General features: G+C 38.5%; 3 protein-coding genes across 3 annotated transcripts in view; 1 reads left to right on the top strand and 2 right to left on the bottom strand.

Annotated features, from left to right (window-relative positions):
* Nucleotides 1-973: 973 nt before the first annotated feature.
* LOC110459252 (L-rhamnonate dehydratase-like) lies at nucleotides 974-3,203 on the bottom strand. Its single transcript, XM_021511421.1, has one exon. The coding sequence runs from the start codon at nucleotides 3,090-3,092 to the stop codon at nucleotides 1,812-1,814; it is 1,281 nt and encodes a 426-aa protein (XP_021367096.1). The 5' UTR covers nucleotides 3,093-3,203; the 3' UTR covers nucleotides 974-1,811.
* A 6,536-nt stretch (nucleotides 3,204-9,739) lies between these two features.
* Nucleotides 9,740-11,602, bottom strand: LOC110459260 (L-rhamnonate dehydratase-like). The gene has a single exon (XM_021511433.1). The coding sequence runs from the start codon at nucleotides 11,352-11,354 to the stop codon at nucleotides 10,074-10,076; it is 1,281 nt and encodes a 426-aa protein (XP_021367108.1). The 5' UTR covers nucleotides 11,355-11,602; the 3' UTR covers nucleotides 9,740-10,073.
* Nucleotides 11,603-13,221: 1,619 nt separating this feature from the next.
* Nucleotides 13,222-17,452, top strand: part of LOC110459216 (chromosome-associated kinesin KIF4A-like) — a 74,008-nt gene continuing 69,777 nt past the window's right edge. Inside the window, exon 1 of the mRNA XM_021511366.1 lies at nucleotides 13,222-13,289. The gene's annotated coding sequence lies outside the window, so the exon portion shown is untranslated. The remainder of the gene's footprint in view (nucleotides 13,290-17,452) is intronic.

The raw sequence follows: 17,452 nt of genomic DNA, 5'->3' as shown, positions 1-17,452 counted from the left end.
TTGTAATGCAATGGCTCGCCTGAAGAACAACTCTGGTCCAAATACAACCGGTTCAACCGGTCCAACCGTTTGGATCACGTTAAACGAAGGCGGCCTTATACTCATTCTATACAGCACGTCTCTGGTGTATCCCGTAATAAATATCAGATGTTTTATTGTCCGTACTGTCGCTTTTTTACATATATACTTCTCAGCTTAGATATCCTATATATAGTTTATCAGATATGGATCGTTATGTGTCGTGAAGATGTATGATATATGATAAATGTCTCAATTATTTTATTTATAGGTATCTCAGATATTTTATATATTTGTACATTAAGAATATTTTGATTATCATACATTGGCTATGAATAAATGCTAAGCTGATATGCTATACACTGTTAGTCAAAGCAAACACAACGATTGAAACAGGACAGTTTATACGGTAAATGTGCCCGCCTTCATCTGCTTTCAGCTGGCATTCATAGGCATGCAATTCAATGCTTATACTTACCATTTTTTGGCTCTATCTTTCTATTAAAAATCTAAATTTTCTAATCAATATTCAACTTTCAGTTGAAATAATGTTGTTTATCGTATATGCTTATTCAATAAATAAAACAGCCATCTGTCATGGGAGGGTCAGTAGTATCCTGTGTAACAATTGTGAGGTCATATATGATATAAATGACGTTAACAATCAGATGATGGCATTAATAGCCTGTATGAATGCCACCTGAATGTGATGATGTGTCATACGATGGTAAATTTCTTAGCATTTAATTGCTTTTAAGTGACATTCATAGTCAATATGAATACCAACTGCATATTTGCATTGCGCTAACGTTTCATGTTGAATTTGGTATTTCCAATTGGCATTCATATTGACTCTGAATGCCAACTTGAAGCAGTTTACTGTCTATGTTGACATTTTTTCATGAAGTCAAATATTATATAAAACAAAACAACCAAAATCTAGCATTTTGTGCAAGTATAATTGATACCCAAACATTTCATTTAAATGACTGCTGCTCAATTCATCCTTCCAAAAAAAGTAAAATCAAACTGCAAGTTGTCATATTAGAGTGGTTCGGTTCACTGCATCCATTGTAAATGTGACTAAGAAGAAGAGAAATTTGAAGATACCAAAATTTATCGTAGAGGATGTTTTTACAGTTTCGGTTACCTCACGGTAATCCTATGATTTCCTCTGAGAAGAAATCTTCCGCTGTGATATAAATATTCGTATTTGTATAGATAATACAAGTAGAGCTAGATGAATAAATTAATTTTACATCGTCTGTCCGTGAAAATGTGTATCATTGCAATGGAATAGTGACAACAAGTATCTACGAACGTTTGTAGCACGGGCATGGAACAGATGGAACAACTGAATCAGGTTAATCAAAGATGTGAAACCATAGAGGCAGACCCTATGAATCAACGAAATGAAAACGCGAATGTAAGATCCAACAAATATGTGTTGCGCTAATATTAAACAACCGAAGAACTCATTTTCAATCTGGTATGCTTTAATTGTGGTACACTTTAAACAGTATTTTGTAAAAGGGTTGCCAATTGCTTGTAAGATGTCCTACATTATTTTCTTATAAAGTGATACCTGATTTGAATTTAGTATTTCTAGTTACTGCCATCAAATATGTTGTTATCAAGGAAAAGACGTTTTCACAAATGTGGTAAACCTGGCAAAATGTTAATTTTGATAATGAAACACACTTCTGGCAGAACACTTTTCTTGGTGTCCTGTCCACACGATTGTTCTGGGAAATACTCCTCTCCAAATACGTAAGAAATCACGAAAATTGGAGCTAGAATGGCATGCACGCTTTTTCAGGAGGTTTAAAGTTAATGTTTAATTCCGCCTGTTTACGACTTGCGTCTTCACTCCTCTGGTAAGGCCTTCTTAGTATATCCTTACACAAAGTCACGCCAAATCCGGGTTTATCCGGAAGGTCAATAAAACCGTTGGCGGGAAGGGGTTCGTCAGGAAACAACCCTCCGAAATACGGCACGATCTTGTCAGCCTCGGGACTCAAATTGATAAATTCTGCTACTGGACAATTACAGAAGGCGTATTGTAGATGGTAGGAATAGATACTTGAACCATGTGGTATGACCATGACATTGTGAGCGGATGCCATGGCAACCATACGGCGAGCCTCGGTGATCCCGCCCAGCCAGGATATATCTGGCTGTAAAATGTCCACACATCGGGATTTCAAAAGAAGCTGGTACCCATAACGACTGTATTCGTGTTCTCCAGTGGTAAGTAAGACCTTTGATCCAAACATGGCTTTCCGCACGTCTTCGTATCCTTCATAATCGTCAGGAGGAAGAAATTCCTCGATCCACTTCAGACCAAGAGGTTCAAGCGCCTTGGCTAGCCTTACCGTATATTGTGGGGTCAAGGCCATGTAACAATCCAGCATGAGTGGGAAATCAGGACCAACCTTCTCGCGCCATCCTTTGAAGAATTCAACATTTTTCTTGAACCCTTCCTCTCCGGCCGTCGGACCATAAGGACAAGGGATTTTTGATGCGACAAATCCCAATTTCTGAGCAATATCGGGACGTGCCGTTGTACAGTAAACCGGAAGTCGCTCCTTCACTTTTCCGCCTAGCATTGCATAAACAGGTTCCCCGCGGAGTTTGCCTAATAAATCCCAAATGGCTAGATCTACGGCGCTGATGGCTTGGATTGGAAGTCCCTTCCGTCCGTAGTTGAGTGTGGCACGGAACATTTGGTCCCACATCAGTTCCACATTTCGCGGATCTTGACCTTCTACAAACCGACTCAGGTGCTTCTCTACAATGTAACATCCGGGTTCTCCCCCGATGGTGATTCCAACCCCACACTCGCCGTTTTCAGCCTCAACTTCAACAACCATAGTGCCAAGAGCGTTGATTCCCCATGACTTCCGGAATGACGCGTACTGTGGATACACGGACATAGGGTTGGCAACGGGGTTCGGGTAGCCGTTGATCCAGTGCTTATCGTCCACGTCATGACAGTCCGCTCCTTGGTCCCCCTCTTTTGCTTCCGTTACGTACGCTCGGACAGCTTTGATTCTAGGGAATGATCTACTCATGGCGCATGCGATAGAAGGGGTGTTTCTTCAGCAACTGAGGTAGCAAACTAGATTGGATGTATCTAGTTACTGGACAATACTGCCTTGAGATAGCTTTATATAACTGCAATCAAAGTGATATGGGCATGTGTATACATATATTACAATGTACTCTAGTTTATCACCTTCTTATATAAATAATTGTGTAGTGAATAAGATTAACCAGATCGTCCTAGATACGACATAATCACCCGGACATGTCTTACAATTGAACAGTTCAATTTCGTACCGTAGATAATGTAATAAACCAGTAAGTCGAAAAAGGGAAATGTTTGGTTTTACGATACAATTTACAATGACATACAATGCAATATCATTGTCCTCTAAATATTCGCCCTGATGTATTTTAAAACAGGATTGTCCAATGTTAAAAATGGGCACGCATACTCAGCCGCCAGCAGATCAACTTGAAGATTCAGTCCCGTGTCGTATTCACCCCAAAAGTTCAAGAGCGAAAATTTAATGGGACGCAAATATATCGTCATATTTCATATAAAAGGTATCGATATCGAGCGACCAACGATTTTGATTATTTTTTTATTATATTTAATTATTATTTATACTTTTTTGAGGCAGGGGTATAGTTGGGGTAGGGTCGGTGTGATCCCAAACAGGTGCAAGAAATCCATTAATCAATATTTTGAATAATTCACGAAAATAGTTGTATACTATAGATGTTAGTGAACCTTTTGATCATCGTCCGATAAACGAGTAAGGTTTTTTATGTATACCTCTGCAGCTTCTGGGAGGAATGTATCCGATATATCCCGTTGCATGACCTTATAATGCAACGTACATGTGTATATGCCTACCGAACTGCCCACCATTACACAACCCAAACACACACACACACATACCACACACACAGCATCCTATTCCGTATTTGCGTATTGCAGAGTTATCTTTTCTTGTGAGCAGGTATTGATTGTTACGTCATTGGTTTTTAAGAGTAACGTCATCAATTTTGAGAAAATGACGGAATTTTCTCACACAAACCTATGACGTAACAATCAATACCTGCTCACAAGAGAGGATAACTCTGCAATACGCAAAGACGGAATACACACCCTTCCATCAATGCAGACTCCAGGTTTTGTTTTTTGTGCATTCTGCCTAGGGGACACTGGAGAAACCAAAACTGATCTTTTAGCCACATAAGAACACTCATGTCCTCATCTTTGATTTATTTTCCTCTTCTACGTTCTCTTTATCTGCATAGGCAAACCTAGTAAGCCCGTAGTCAGAATAATGCTTCGGGTCGATATTCCTGCCGATGTGTCAAGGTTGTTATACTTCAGTTTGGTGTCACTTTAAAGTTCAAGGACTTATTTCTGTCCAGTCCTTGATGACTTTATGGTGTTGATTGTCTTATACTTTTCGTTTGTTTGTGTTTAACGTCCTATAAACAGCTATCGGTATTGAATGACGTGCCAGGTTTTGGTAATGTAGGAAAGCCGGAGTACCCGGAGAAAAACCACCGACATGCTACCGGTACCTGGCGACTGTCCCACGAATGCTTCGAATCCGCGACCCAGTGGCAGAGGGCTAATGTTATCGGAATGTCAGACGCCTTAATCGCTCGGCCATCGCGGCCCCGATAAATAAGCAAACAATATCTGATAGTAGATGGCCTTCATATCTGCAATCTTGTTACTCAGCAAACATCCCGATAACCTAAATTGGTGACGTCAGAAAACCTAACAAGCACAAGGACGTGTACCTATCAATTAAGACACAGTGTGTATTTTGGAGATATAGATATTAGACATATACTTTTTAAAACAATATGATTAGACTCCACACACAGTAAGACAGATAACAAAATTTATAGTGTGTTTTTCCAAACACTTAACACGAAACTTTCAGATCGATATTTCCCAATGTCTACTCGCTTCATTAAGATTCAAAGCCTAGATAAATGAGCACAAGATTGAGATAGTCACTTCCAGAAGCAGATCCAGGGGTGTTGAAAGGAAAAATCCAATAGATCAGAATTTTATTTACACCAACTTTCAGCACTTAAAAAAGGGCACCGTTCATGATTCTTTGTCAACACAGTTTTTGGGTTAAAGTTCTATCTATATATGTAACAAATCGTAAAAGTTGGAGCTAGAATGGCATAAATGCTTTTTCAGGAGGTTTAAAGTTAATGTTAAACTCCACCTGTTTACGACTTGCGTCCTCACTCCTATGATAAGGCCTTCTTAGTGTATCCTTACACAAAGTCACGCCAAATCCTGGTTTATCCGGAAGGTCAATAAAACCATTGGCGGGAAGGGGTTACTGGACAATTACAGAAGGCGTATTGTAGATGGTAGGAATAGATACTAGAACCATGTGGTATGACCATGACATTGTGAGCGGATGCCATGGCAATCATACGACGAACTTCGGTGATCCCGCCCAGCCAGGATATATCTGGTTGTAAAATGTCCACACATCGGGATTTCAATAGAAGCTGGTATCCATAACGACTGTACTCGTGTTCTCCAGTAGTAAGCAATATTTGACGAGGAGGAGGAGGAGGAGGAGGAGGAGGAGGAGGAGGGAGGAGGAGCACGACGAGGAGGAGGACGAGGAGGACGACGACGACGGTGATGATGATGACTTTCTTCTTCTTTCTCCTGCATCATTTATGTTTGGCAGTTACCAGATCATGTTGTTTGGTTGGTCTTTAAACTTTCCAATTGTTAATGTCCTCTGGATATTGATCACTTGCAACTTTTGTCATATTATTAGGGTCTTCTTTTTATTAAACTGTCTTAAACGTTCCTTCCATCTATTTTTGTTTGCATGATGGTTTCATTTTTGTCTTTGATGCTTGAACCTTAAATATGTTCTAATACACAGCTGTCACGTGACTTTATGTAGAATCCTGTTGTCCCTCTTTATGAAGCTACTGCAGCCTTCTTTGGATGTGTGGCTTTGGAGCAATGCTTGCACTTTGCTTTCACTTGTGTCCCTTTGGGAGATCTGACATCATGTCACCTCTGATAAGTTTCATCTCAATGTGACTGCAGCCAACTCACTCCGTCTGTTGTTTCTCTATTTTATTACAGTCGATGTCGATGCTCCTTCTTAAATGCTTATAAAAGGTGAAATGTTCGCAGTGTGAAAATATTGGCGTTTTAAGCGTTGAAAAAATTAGCGCGAAAATACCAACATGCGAATATTTATTAATATATTATTTAGATTATAGATATACATGATAAATATATATAAATTGTAAACGCAAAACATTCAACATCATGAACAGTTTAAAGATTTGCAATGCGAACACGCAAAAATGTATACCTTTACAGTCTCTTTATGTTGGTAACCTGTTTCTCCTCTCTGCACAGAAGTTGCTTTTCATTTCTTTTTGTTTAATGTCAAACGGCTTTCTTTCTTATTCTGTTTTTGTCCGCTTGCAAAGAAGTTCCTTTTCATTTCTTTTTGTTTAATGTCAAACGCCCTTCTATCTTATTCTGTTTTTGTCCGCCCATATTTCACCTTTTTCCAACTACTAGGTAAAATGCGACTCTTTTGGCAGCCTACATTCTGCAGTGACCTTTACGATCTAGCATGATGTGGTGTATCCCTTTGTTCACTTTTCTGTTTGGGTAGGTCCATGTTGATGTATGAACTCCATATAAGGAAATGTTATGCCTGCTTTAACCAGACTGTTATGTATATAGAAATCAATCAGTCGTTCACCGTTATTTTTTCAGACCCCCTTACCTAATACCCTTTCACATCCTCAACATTAGTATTGTTCACACTAACTGTAGCGTCCATATCTCCCATAACGAACGAGGAACAGGGCGTCATGCTTGATGAAATTGTTCCATTAAGGCACTCCTTCTGATCTTAATCAGCGTTGGTTGATGATCACGACAACGATGACGACGACGACGATGATGAAGATGATTGTGTAGCACATCTACATTTACTTCCTGCCTCCTTCATCATTTCTGTCTGAGAGATACCAGATCTTGTTATCAACTTGGTTTTTATGTTGTTTTAATTTTAATGACCTTTGGATATTGATCACTCCCAACTTCTGGTACATTTATTTACGTCAACTAAAATAAAACGTTCCTTCCCTCTTTTTTTTTTTTTTTTTTTTTTTTTTTTTTTTTTTTTTNTGTCCTTGATGCTTGAAGTATTTTCCCACACATAGCAGCATGGTGACTTTATACAGAATCCTGTGTATCCCATTTTTCACTCCGTTTTTTGTGTTTCTATTTTGGCAGGTCCATGTTAATGCTTGAAATTCAATATATGGAATTATCATACCTCTAATGAAATTCATGTAATCTGATTGGTAGAAACAAATTGTTCATTTCACACTGTCACACTCGCTTTGACATTGAGTCGATGGAAGGGTGATTCCAAACGCTCTAGCAACGGGTGACAGTGTGTGTGACAGTGTAAATAGTGACCACGCAAAGAAGATGCGTGCACGGTTCGTTTCAGCCGCAATATTTTTTGCATTGCGATTCATCGCACATGTAGGCCCACAGGCACTTCATGTCGCTACCGCGTATTACTCGCCGGTGATTAGTACCACGGTGTAACGCCGAATATAGTCTCGTTCAGCCAGACTCCTGTTGCCTGCGCAAGCTACGCCGAATAGAGAGTCTGGTCAAACGCAGTGCTTTCGTTTTGTGACATCATAACGAGGCTTACCGAGATTCTGGTAAAAAAAATCATTGACACACCTTTTTTAACTTTTGAAGTCAGAATTTGAGTGGCCCAAAATTACATTAAATATTTTAATTCATTAAAAAATTACCTGTATATGCATTCCTGAAGTATCCATGTTTTCACTATCAACGAGAAAAATGTAAGAAAATGCTTAAAAAATAATGATTTCATGTATTTTCATTGGATATTTTACAAAAATTCATGAAGCTAACAAGGCTATTGATACAAGTCAAGCCAGATTACCTGAGTGAGAACTTGAAGGTGATTTGAATGGTGTACAGGTAAAATCTCACTGGCTTTGCATGCTTTTTTCCCACTTCAGTCAGCCTTGTTGGCTTTGTACCTAGTTACATTATGACTTATTTAATGGAAATATATGGCATTATTCTGGAGATTTGACACATTTTCTTACATTGTTCTCGATAAAAGTGAATACACGGGTACTTCAGGAATGCATGTATAGGTAATTTTTTTCATTAATTTCATTATTCATTGAAATTTAATTGCGTTGACATAACGTCCGGAAACGAAAGTAAAAACACTGCCCTCTGGTGATGGTAATTTTAAAGTACTGTGTTTGACCAGACTCATGAATTACAAGTGAGCAAGCGTCTGCTTGAACGAGACTACTCTTGAATTACAAGTGACCAAGCGTCTGGTTGAACGAGACTACTCTTGAATTACAAGTGATCAAGCGTCTGGTTGAACGAGACTACTGAAATGAGTGAGACTTCATAAACTATTGACGGATAAATTATCAAAGCGTCAAACGAACACGTACGAAGCAGTTGTGATTGATATGAAAAAACAAGGTTTCGGGGGAGTGAAACACAAGGACACCATCACTGATGATGATACGAAGAAGATGTTCGGTAACCCGATCGTCAATATCAACAATTAAATTATGATAACGGCCATGACATTTCGCAGTGTTAATAGCACTAACTGTATTGTTAAATCTTGAATAGTTTACTGTTATATTTGTTGATGAAAATACAATATTTGTTACAAATATAAAAACTTTATTAACTATTGACTTTGGGTATAATAAAAAAAACAACACTACATTCATTAGAGTGTGACAGTGCCTAGGGTCGCCTCTGGTGACAGTGATACCCTCGGAGTGATCATAGGCACTGTCACACACTCAGGAATGTAGTATTTATATAACGTTATGCCTGTTTTTACCAGACTGTTATGCATATACAGAAATGCATCAGGCGTTCACCGTTATTGTTTCATACTCCAGCACCTTACTGCCCTTTCATATCTTCTACACCAGTATTGTTCACACTTACTATAGCGTTCATATCTCTCATTTCTAACAGGACACCAATTTTGATGCAAGATTTCCATTAAGACGCTCATTCTGATCTTTATCTTCGTTTGTTGATGAAAAACAGTCAATGACTAGGATACAGCTTACATATCCCCACCACCAATAGCTATAGTCATTTAAAGACGTGCTAAGTTTTGATGGTGGAGGAAAGCCGGGGTACACGGAGAAAAATCACCGACCTGCGGCCAGGACCTGGCGATCGCCCCACGTTGATATCAAAACCGCGACACAGTGGTGGAGGGCTACTGGTAGCAGAATGTCAGTCGCCTTAACCCATCGGCGATCGCGGTCCAGATAACTAAACATACAATACCTGTTACTAGATGAACGTCATATCTGCAATCTTGTAACTGAGCAAACATCCCGATGACTTGAAGTTGTGACGTCTGAAAACGTAACAGGTACAAGGACATACCAATTAAGACACAGTTTGTATTTTGGAGATTTTTTAGACCCGAAAAATATCTAATAATACTCCACACCGAGTAGAAGAGATATCACAATGTATAATGTGTCTTAAATCTCAGGTCCCTGTTGTAACAGGAAAACAGAAAAAATGAGAAACATCTTCAAACAGATGTAATGTTTTATTTTTGCGAAGAGTTTTACAAACACTTAACGAGACACTTTTAATGAGATATTTTCCAATGTCTATTCCCCTTAATTGGATTCAAAGCCTAGAAAAATGAGCACAAGATTGAGATAATCACTTCCTGAAGTAAATCCAGGGGTGCTAAAAGGAAAAGTCCAATAGGCTAGAACTTTATTTACACCCCCTCCTTTCAACACTGAAAAAAGGGATTCGTTCATGATTCCCTGTCCACACAAAGCTTCTAGGTACAACTTCTCTCTTCTCATGTCCAATGTACCAAATCATAAAAATTGGAGCTATTAACAAATCACGAAAATTGGAGCTAAAAGGGCATAAATGCTTTTTCGGAAGGTTTGAAATTTATGTTTAACTCCGCTTGTTCACGACTTGTGTCCTCACTCCTATGATAAGGCCTTCTTAGTGTATCCTTACACAAAGTCACGCCAAACCCGGGTTTATCCGGAAGGTCAATAAAACCGTTGACGGGAAGGGGTTCGTCAAGAAACAGCCCTCCGAAATATGGCACGATCCTGTCAGCCTCGGGGCTCATATCTATGAATTCTGCTACTGGACAATTACAGAAGGCGTATTGTAGATGGTAGGAATAAATACTAGAGGCATGTGGTATAACCATGACATTGTGAGCGGATGCCATGGCAACCAATCGACGAGCCTCAGTGATCCCGCCCAACATGGATATATCTGGCTGTAAAATGTCCACACATCGGGATTTCAAAAGAAGCTGGTATCCATAACGACTGTACTCGTGTTCTCCAGTGGTAAGTAAGACCTTTGATCCAAACATGGCTTTCCGTACGTCTTCGTATCCTTCATAATCGTCAGGAGGAAGATAATCCTCGATCCACTTGAGACCGAGAGGTTCGAGCGCCTTGGCTAGCCTCACGGTATATTGTGGGGTCAAGGCCATGTAACAGTCCAGCATCAGTGGAAAGTCAGGACCAACCTTTTCGCGCCATCCTTTATAGAATTCAACATTTTTCTTGAACCCTTCCTCTCCATCAGCCGGACCATAGGGACAAGTGATTTTTGAGGCGGCAAATCCCATATTCTTAGCAATGTCGGGACGTGCCGTTGTACAATAAACCGGAAGTCGCTCCTTCACTTTACCACCTAGCATTGCATAAACCGGTTCCCCGCGGAGTTTGCCTAATAAATCCCAAATGGCCAGGTCTACGGCGCTGATGGCATGGATTGCCAATCCCTTCCGGCCATAGTTGAGGGTGGCACGGAACATTTGGTCCCACATCAACTCCACATTTCGCGGATCTTGACCTTCTACAAACCGACTCAGGTGCTTCTCCACAATGTAACATCCGGGTTCTCCTCCGATGGTGATTCCAACCCCGCATTCGCCGTTTTCAGCCTCAACTTCAGCAACCATAGTGCCAAGAGCGTTGATTCCCCATGACTTCCATAATACTGTGTACTGTGGATACACAGACATTGGGTTTGCCATTGGCGTGGGGAAGCCATTGATCCAATGTTTATCGTTCACGTCATGACAGTCCACTCCTTGGTCTCCCTCTTTGGCTTCCGTTACGTACGCTCGGACAGCTTTGATTCGAGGGAATGATCTGCTCATTGTGCATTTGTTGGAACGACTAAAACAGACGTACGTTTCTCAGGCGGCTGAGGTGACAAACTAGATTAAATAGTTACGGATTGTAAAAGATAAACGTGATCAACCTTGACTCGTGTAGACCTGCATATAAAACTGTTACATTGTGTTCTAATTTATCTGCCGGTCTACTCGTGTGTACATGATATGTAGCTGAAATACATACCACGCAACATTGGTGTTATAAAATGCATTTGTGCCGAGGTAAGTTGCCGTTGTCAGACGAGTCGGTTATTGATACGGTAACAAGTTGCTCACGGAAAACAATATTGGGCGTGAGAAAAGGTTTAAATATACATGTACAGGTCAGCTAAGATAGCCTCTAAAGTCAACGCCTGGTTTGAAATACGTGCATTCGAGTTACAGATAATGTCGCATGTTTGCAAAACAACAGTTAGGTAAATTATATATAGTCACGCTTTTGGTATTACGCTTTAGATACAGGTAGGTTACCAGAAATGATGGTTATGATAATGACGACGACGATGACGATAATAATGAGGATGATAATCGTTTTTCCCTTTATTATCGAAATGAACTTATTAATGATGAAGACGATGATGATGAAGATGATGAAGATGATAAGGAGGATAATGATGATGATGATGATGATGATGATGATGATGATGATGATGATGATGATGATGATGATGATCACGACGACGACGATGATTACGACGACGGCGGCGACGACGATGATGATAACCGTTCCTTTCTTTCTATTTTGTTAGCTTGATGTTTTTCATTTTTGTCCTTGATACTTAATACTTGAAGTATTTTCCCACACATAGCTGTCTGGTGAATGTATGTAGAATCTTCAAGATCCCTCTTTATGAAGCTATTTCTGCCATCTTTATGCGTCGGTTTTTTTGGGACAACCCTTGCGCTTACTTTTACTTCCGTTAAGTTCTGAAACTACGTTAGCATTGATCCGTTTTGTTCCTGTGTGTTGCAGCTGTTGTTTCACTATTTCCTGTCCTCAACAATGTCCCAGATTTGTCAAATACACACTCATGCCAGAATAAGCACTACTGATGTTTCCCCACGGTTCATCCATTCTCGTTCCCAAATACTGGAAATGTATGCGGTGTGTAAATTTTTTTTTTTTTTAAGCGAGTAAATAAGTGCGAAAATATCATATGCAAATACTTATAAAAAATTTTTTTATTACATATATATAGCACAAATATCAGTGTCAACGTGAACATTTCCACTCGTCAAATTTTCTTTTTTTACAGCATCCTAATATTGTAAACCTGCTCCTCCTCTCTACACAGAACTTCCTTTTATTTATTTATTTTTTATGTCAAACGACCTTCAATTTTGTCCGCCCACGATTTACCTGTTTCCAATATCTAGTATAGGTAAAATGCGACCCTCTTCGCAGACTAAATCCTGCAGTGATATTCCCCATTTACGACTTATCATGTTGTTTATCCCATTTTTCACTTTCCTATTTGGACAGGTCCATGTTAATATATTTAACTCAATATAAGGAACTGTTATGCCTCCTATAACCAGTCTGTAATGCATAATAATCCATCATTCCTTCACCCTTATTGTTTCAGAACCCAACACCTTATTGTCCTTTCACATCCTCAATATAAGTAGTGTTCACACTAACTTTAGCGTCCATATCTCCCATAACTAAAATATAACAGGGCGCCACGTTTGATGACGATGGTTTTTCCATTTAGGTCATTCTTTTGATCCTAATCTTCCTATGTTGATGAAAAACAGATAATGACTAACAGATATTCATTATTTGGTTTCAGTTGAAGGTACGTTAAGCTTCGTTCATGGCCCTCGTTTCTACAACAGATTTCCCTGCTGCTTAACTCACAATCACAGATACGCCTCCAGCCATGGCCATTTGTTCCTGTATAAAGATGATATTTTGTGAGTATTTTTCAAAGTTATTTTCATCGATTTCCAAAATGTCAGTATTAGAGCATTTCAATATTTTGATATACAGTAAAAGAGTTTCTCAAACACGTTTGTTCAGAATTCAAGTCTCCATAATTTGTAAATATATTAGTCTTCTAAATGAATTGTAATAAGTACAAGGAAATACTAGTAAATGCAACAGTGTAGACAATAGAAGGTTGTCAATTTGTTTCGGACCAAACTGCTCATTATCAAGACACCTCAACAGGAGCTCATAGAACAGTTATATTATTAAACGGGAAATGCATAAATTGAAAAATTATCAATCTGATATTTAAAACAATAATGAGCCGGAGGCAGCAAAAAGGCACCTGTGTGTCTCTACAGGACATTTGTAATTAGTCCGATAGAAAAGCGACATTTGTAGGTCGCTAAATTATCATGGCATTGAAGCAAATACTAGCCAGTGACAGACCTTGGACTTATGAAAAAGGGAGTACAAACTTCATATCTGTTTGCTCTTACCCTCTTCTTGAGGACTATAAAGGAAGGGTTACCTTCCCTAAACCGTTATTTTGTACTTTTCTGCCAACACGACCTACCCCTCTCCCCGTATACAGCCAATAAAGACTATTTGTAAGTTTGTCCATTGAATACCATATATAATTTACGAGCTGGCAGAATATCGATATTTGTATCGTAGAACGTACGTAATACACAAGATATTAATGATAGTTAATGATTTCCCATTGAATACCATATATTGTTACGAGTTTGGCAGAATATCATGAAACATACGTTATTCACAATATATGGAGGATATGAAATGGTGGTTTCCCATTGAATACCATTTATTTTTACAAGAATGGCAGAATATCGATATTTTAATAGTGAAATATTCGTTCTACACCATATATAAAGGATATTTAATGGTTTCCCATTAAATACCATATACATTTCACGAGTATGGTAGAATATCGGTATTTTAATAGTGTAATCTACATGTACGTAATACACAACTAAATGCGTTATTGAATGGTTTTCCACTGAATACCGTATTTCTTTTACGGGGATGGCAGAATATCGATAGTTTTATCGTGAAACATGCATAATACAAAGTATACGACACGTATGTGTTACCATAATTCGTACGCATGTTTAAATTGTCTTCCCGTTCATTTCGATTTATCATTTGTCAATTGACTTTAACATAGTTGTATATAAATTTAAATTAGTTATAAATTTAAAAAAAATACATATCCTAAATCGTAGTGTTAGTTTGTATTTTAAGGTACTGCCACCGACAGAACCTTGATATTCAGACATGCAATTGTATGTTAACAATGTTGAATGGCCGTGGGGAAATTCGTTGCAAAAGTACTGGCTCTTTTTTTATAAACCACATTTCGCAACCTGCACAATTTCAGAGAAGTAAAACACTATTCAAACTTTTATGAATATTGACTGCAAAAACATATGGCAGCATGTTATATACTTTGACAGGGTAAACTTCTCTGTTCTACATATGTTAAGCCCGCGCTAAATGTCAGGTCTGGCCAAGCTGTCATGCTTAGAGCAGAAAAGGCTGACATTTAAATGATAAGTGTTATTGATGAGACACTAGTGTTTGATCAAGCAGAAGAAAAACGTTCTTTATTATGTCCTCAAGGTTAAACCTGAACAGCGTATGATTTATACTTTCTTCGTCCTTTTATTCTAAAAAGAGTTAATGTTTTAACATTTTCTTTAACATACCGACGTTTTATTCGCCTTCTTGTTGTAACTGGGATTCTTTCTTTTTGTTTTCTACCTTCATAAACTACAACTGTCTCTCCAATTTTCGTACCTAACGTTTTGCCCAAATTACCTTGTTGTGCGATCGGAAACCGTCGTTTACGGAAAGTGCCGATGGTTCCCGATTGCCCTATTGTGTTGATGGATCGTATGCTTAAATATCCTGTCCCACTGCAGGCAAATGTATAGTGAATTCCACCTTGATTTTTCGTATAAACAGTAACCTCCCCTTAATTTCGTTTTTCATAGAACTGTAGCACATTTGGAACAGGAGACTTCCGTTGACTAGGTAGTTCATGCAATATCGCAATCCCGAACCAGGGTTGGAATCCTCTTCTAGTCATGCCGAATTGTTACATTTCGAACACTTTTACTGATTTTATTTAACATTATGTCTCGATTTTTTTTCTCCATAAAATTCCAATCGTTTCAGAAATTATTTAACAAAGGTACAGTCATGCCGGAAAAAAAGTTTCTGATCCACACGGTTACAGTTTATGGCAGTGGTACGGGGATCCTTAAAAAGATATACTGCCTTACTTTAAGAAAATCGCAGTGTAATTCCTTTTTTGTTTACTGCGTCTTACTAAATGTTAAAGGTGCCCTCACCGGTGTGTGTGTGTTATGTTTATCTTCTAAAACAGTTAAACAATAAGAAATATATTTTAATTTATTTATTATTAGGAGTTAATTAATCACTTTAAATTTCTTAAGCGGACACATGTTTCCGCGCCTCAGTGACCATTTTCACGTTACGTGCCTCATGATTGAGCGCTACAACAATCAATTACTAGCAGAAGTACAATGCTTCTACATATTTAGTAGTTAGCATAATGAAGTGCTAAAATAGCTTTGTTGCTTAAATTGGAATGTGCACAATTATTGACGAAAAATATCTAATGTCTACACGAATAGATATACTGATCTTGCCAATATGATTCCAAATGAACAATAAACGTTAACTGAAATGATAAAGGAGATAGAACTTTGACCTAAATCAAAGATATCAGGAATATATAATATATAACTCAAAAATAACAAGCAAAGAAGTATTAACGACAGTGCAGACAAAGGAACTTATCATTGTTAGGGCAATTATAACCACTAACATATCACAGCATGGAACGAAGATAAACGGCCACTATGAAGCAAGACTACAACATAAAATACGATAACAACAAAACAGTAAGCACTCCTGAAATATTCTGCTGTTATCGCATATCCCCTCGGTAAGATTGTATTATTTATTTTAATTCACTTGACATCGCGTTTTCAAGATGATGTTTTTACAATAAGTAGCCTTCAGTCACAAGCTAACCGAGGGGATGTGCGATAACAGCAGCATATTACGTATGGGACCTATAGCAAACTCAATATTATCTAATGTTTGTTTACTACAATAATTCCGCAATAGCCAACACTTAAGCATTGAGAAAAGGAGGATAATCTGTTATATCTTTCACCCATAACCTGTTGTCAACGGACGGGAGGTTCATTAGTATCTTCATTACTTTATGTCTCAAAGGATTAACACACGACATAAGGTCGGGAGTTCCAGCAACACCTAACGATATGACTCACGGTTTACAGTTAAAAATATTCGCTGGAGGGAGATAGAACGCTTTTGGTTCTACGAGACAAGGTCTATCTCCCGAGGCGAAGCCATTACTTTAACTGTTTTATTATACCGAACCAAACTCATAGATATTCTTAAAGTCAATTTAACTGCAATTTCCGAAACCTATTGGGAGTCTTTTCAATATCGTCTGCGCCGAAAGATACCAGCTGGAAGGGGCTAGGTCGGTGCAAGCTACAAATACCTTTCACCTGATCATAGGGTCACGTTACAATCACACATATGCTATACTGATATGGGTCACAACACACATAAACATACACAAGGGAAGAAGCTTCGTCAGAGTACTACCGGTACCGCCAAATTTCAAATGAAGATTTTCAACACTTACTTTTGTTATTTTTTCCTTGGATCTGCGCGATAGCTTCGGGGGGCATGGGACTTTCTTTAGTATTTGGCAGTATGGTAAAAAGACATGTCGAAAAGCCCTCATCATTTCCGGGTCAGGTTCAAGTTAATCATGGCGGTAAAACTGCAAATTCTCCGAAAAGGTGCTTGATCCGAATGATTACACAATTAATCATGATGGATTATTTAATTACAATTCAAATCGAAGCTATCGCCGTAGATCCCTGGAAAAAATAACAAAAGTAAGTGTTGAAAATCTTCATTTGAAATTTGGCAGTACCGGTAGTGCTCTGACGAAGCTTCTTCCCTTGTGTATGTTTAATGTGTGTTGTGACCCATATCAATATAGCATATGTGTGATTGTAACGTGACCTGATTGACTCAGCCATTTCCTTTG

The sequence above is a fragment of the Mizuhopecten yessoensis genome, unplaced genomic scaffold (assembly GCF_002113885.1).
Source record: "Mizuhopecten yessoensis strain PY_sf001 unplaced genomic scaffold, ASM211388v2 scaffold9987, whole genome shotgun sequence".
Taxonomy (NCBI): Eukaryota; Metazoa; Mollusca; class Bivalvia; order Pectinida; family Pectinidae; genus Mizuhopecten; species Mizuhopecten yessoensis.
This window is presented reverse-complemented; position numbering and strand designations above follow the sequence as displayed.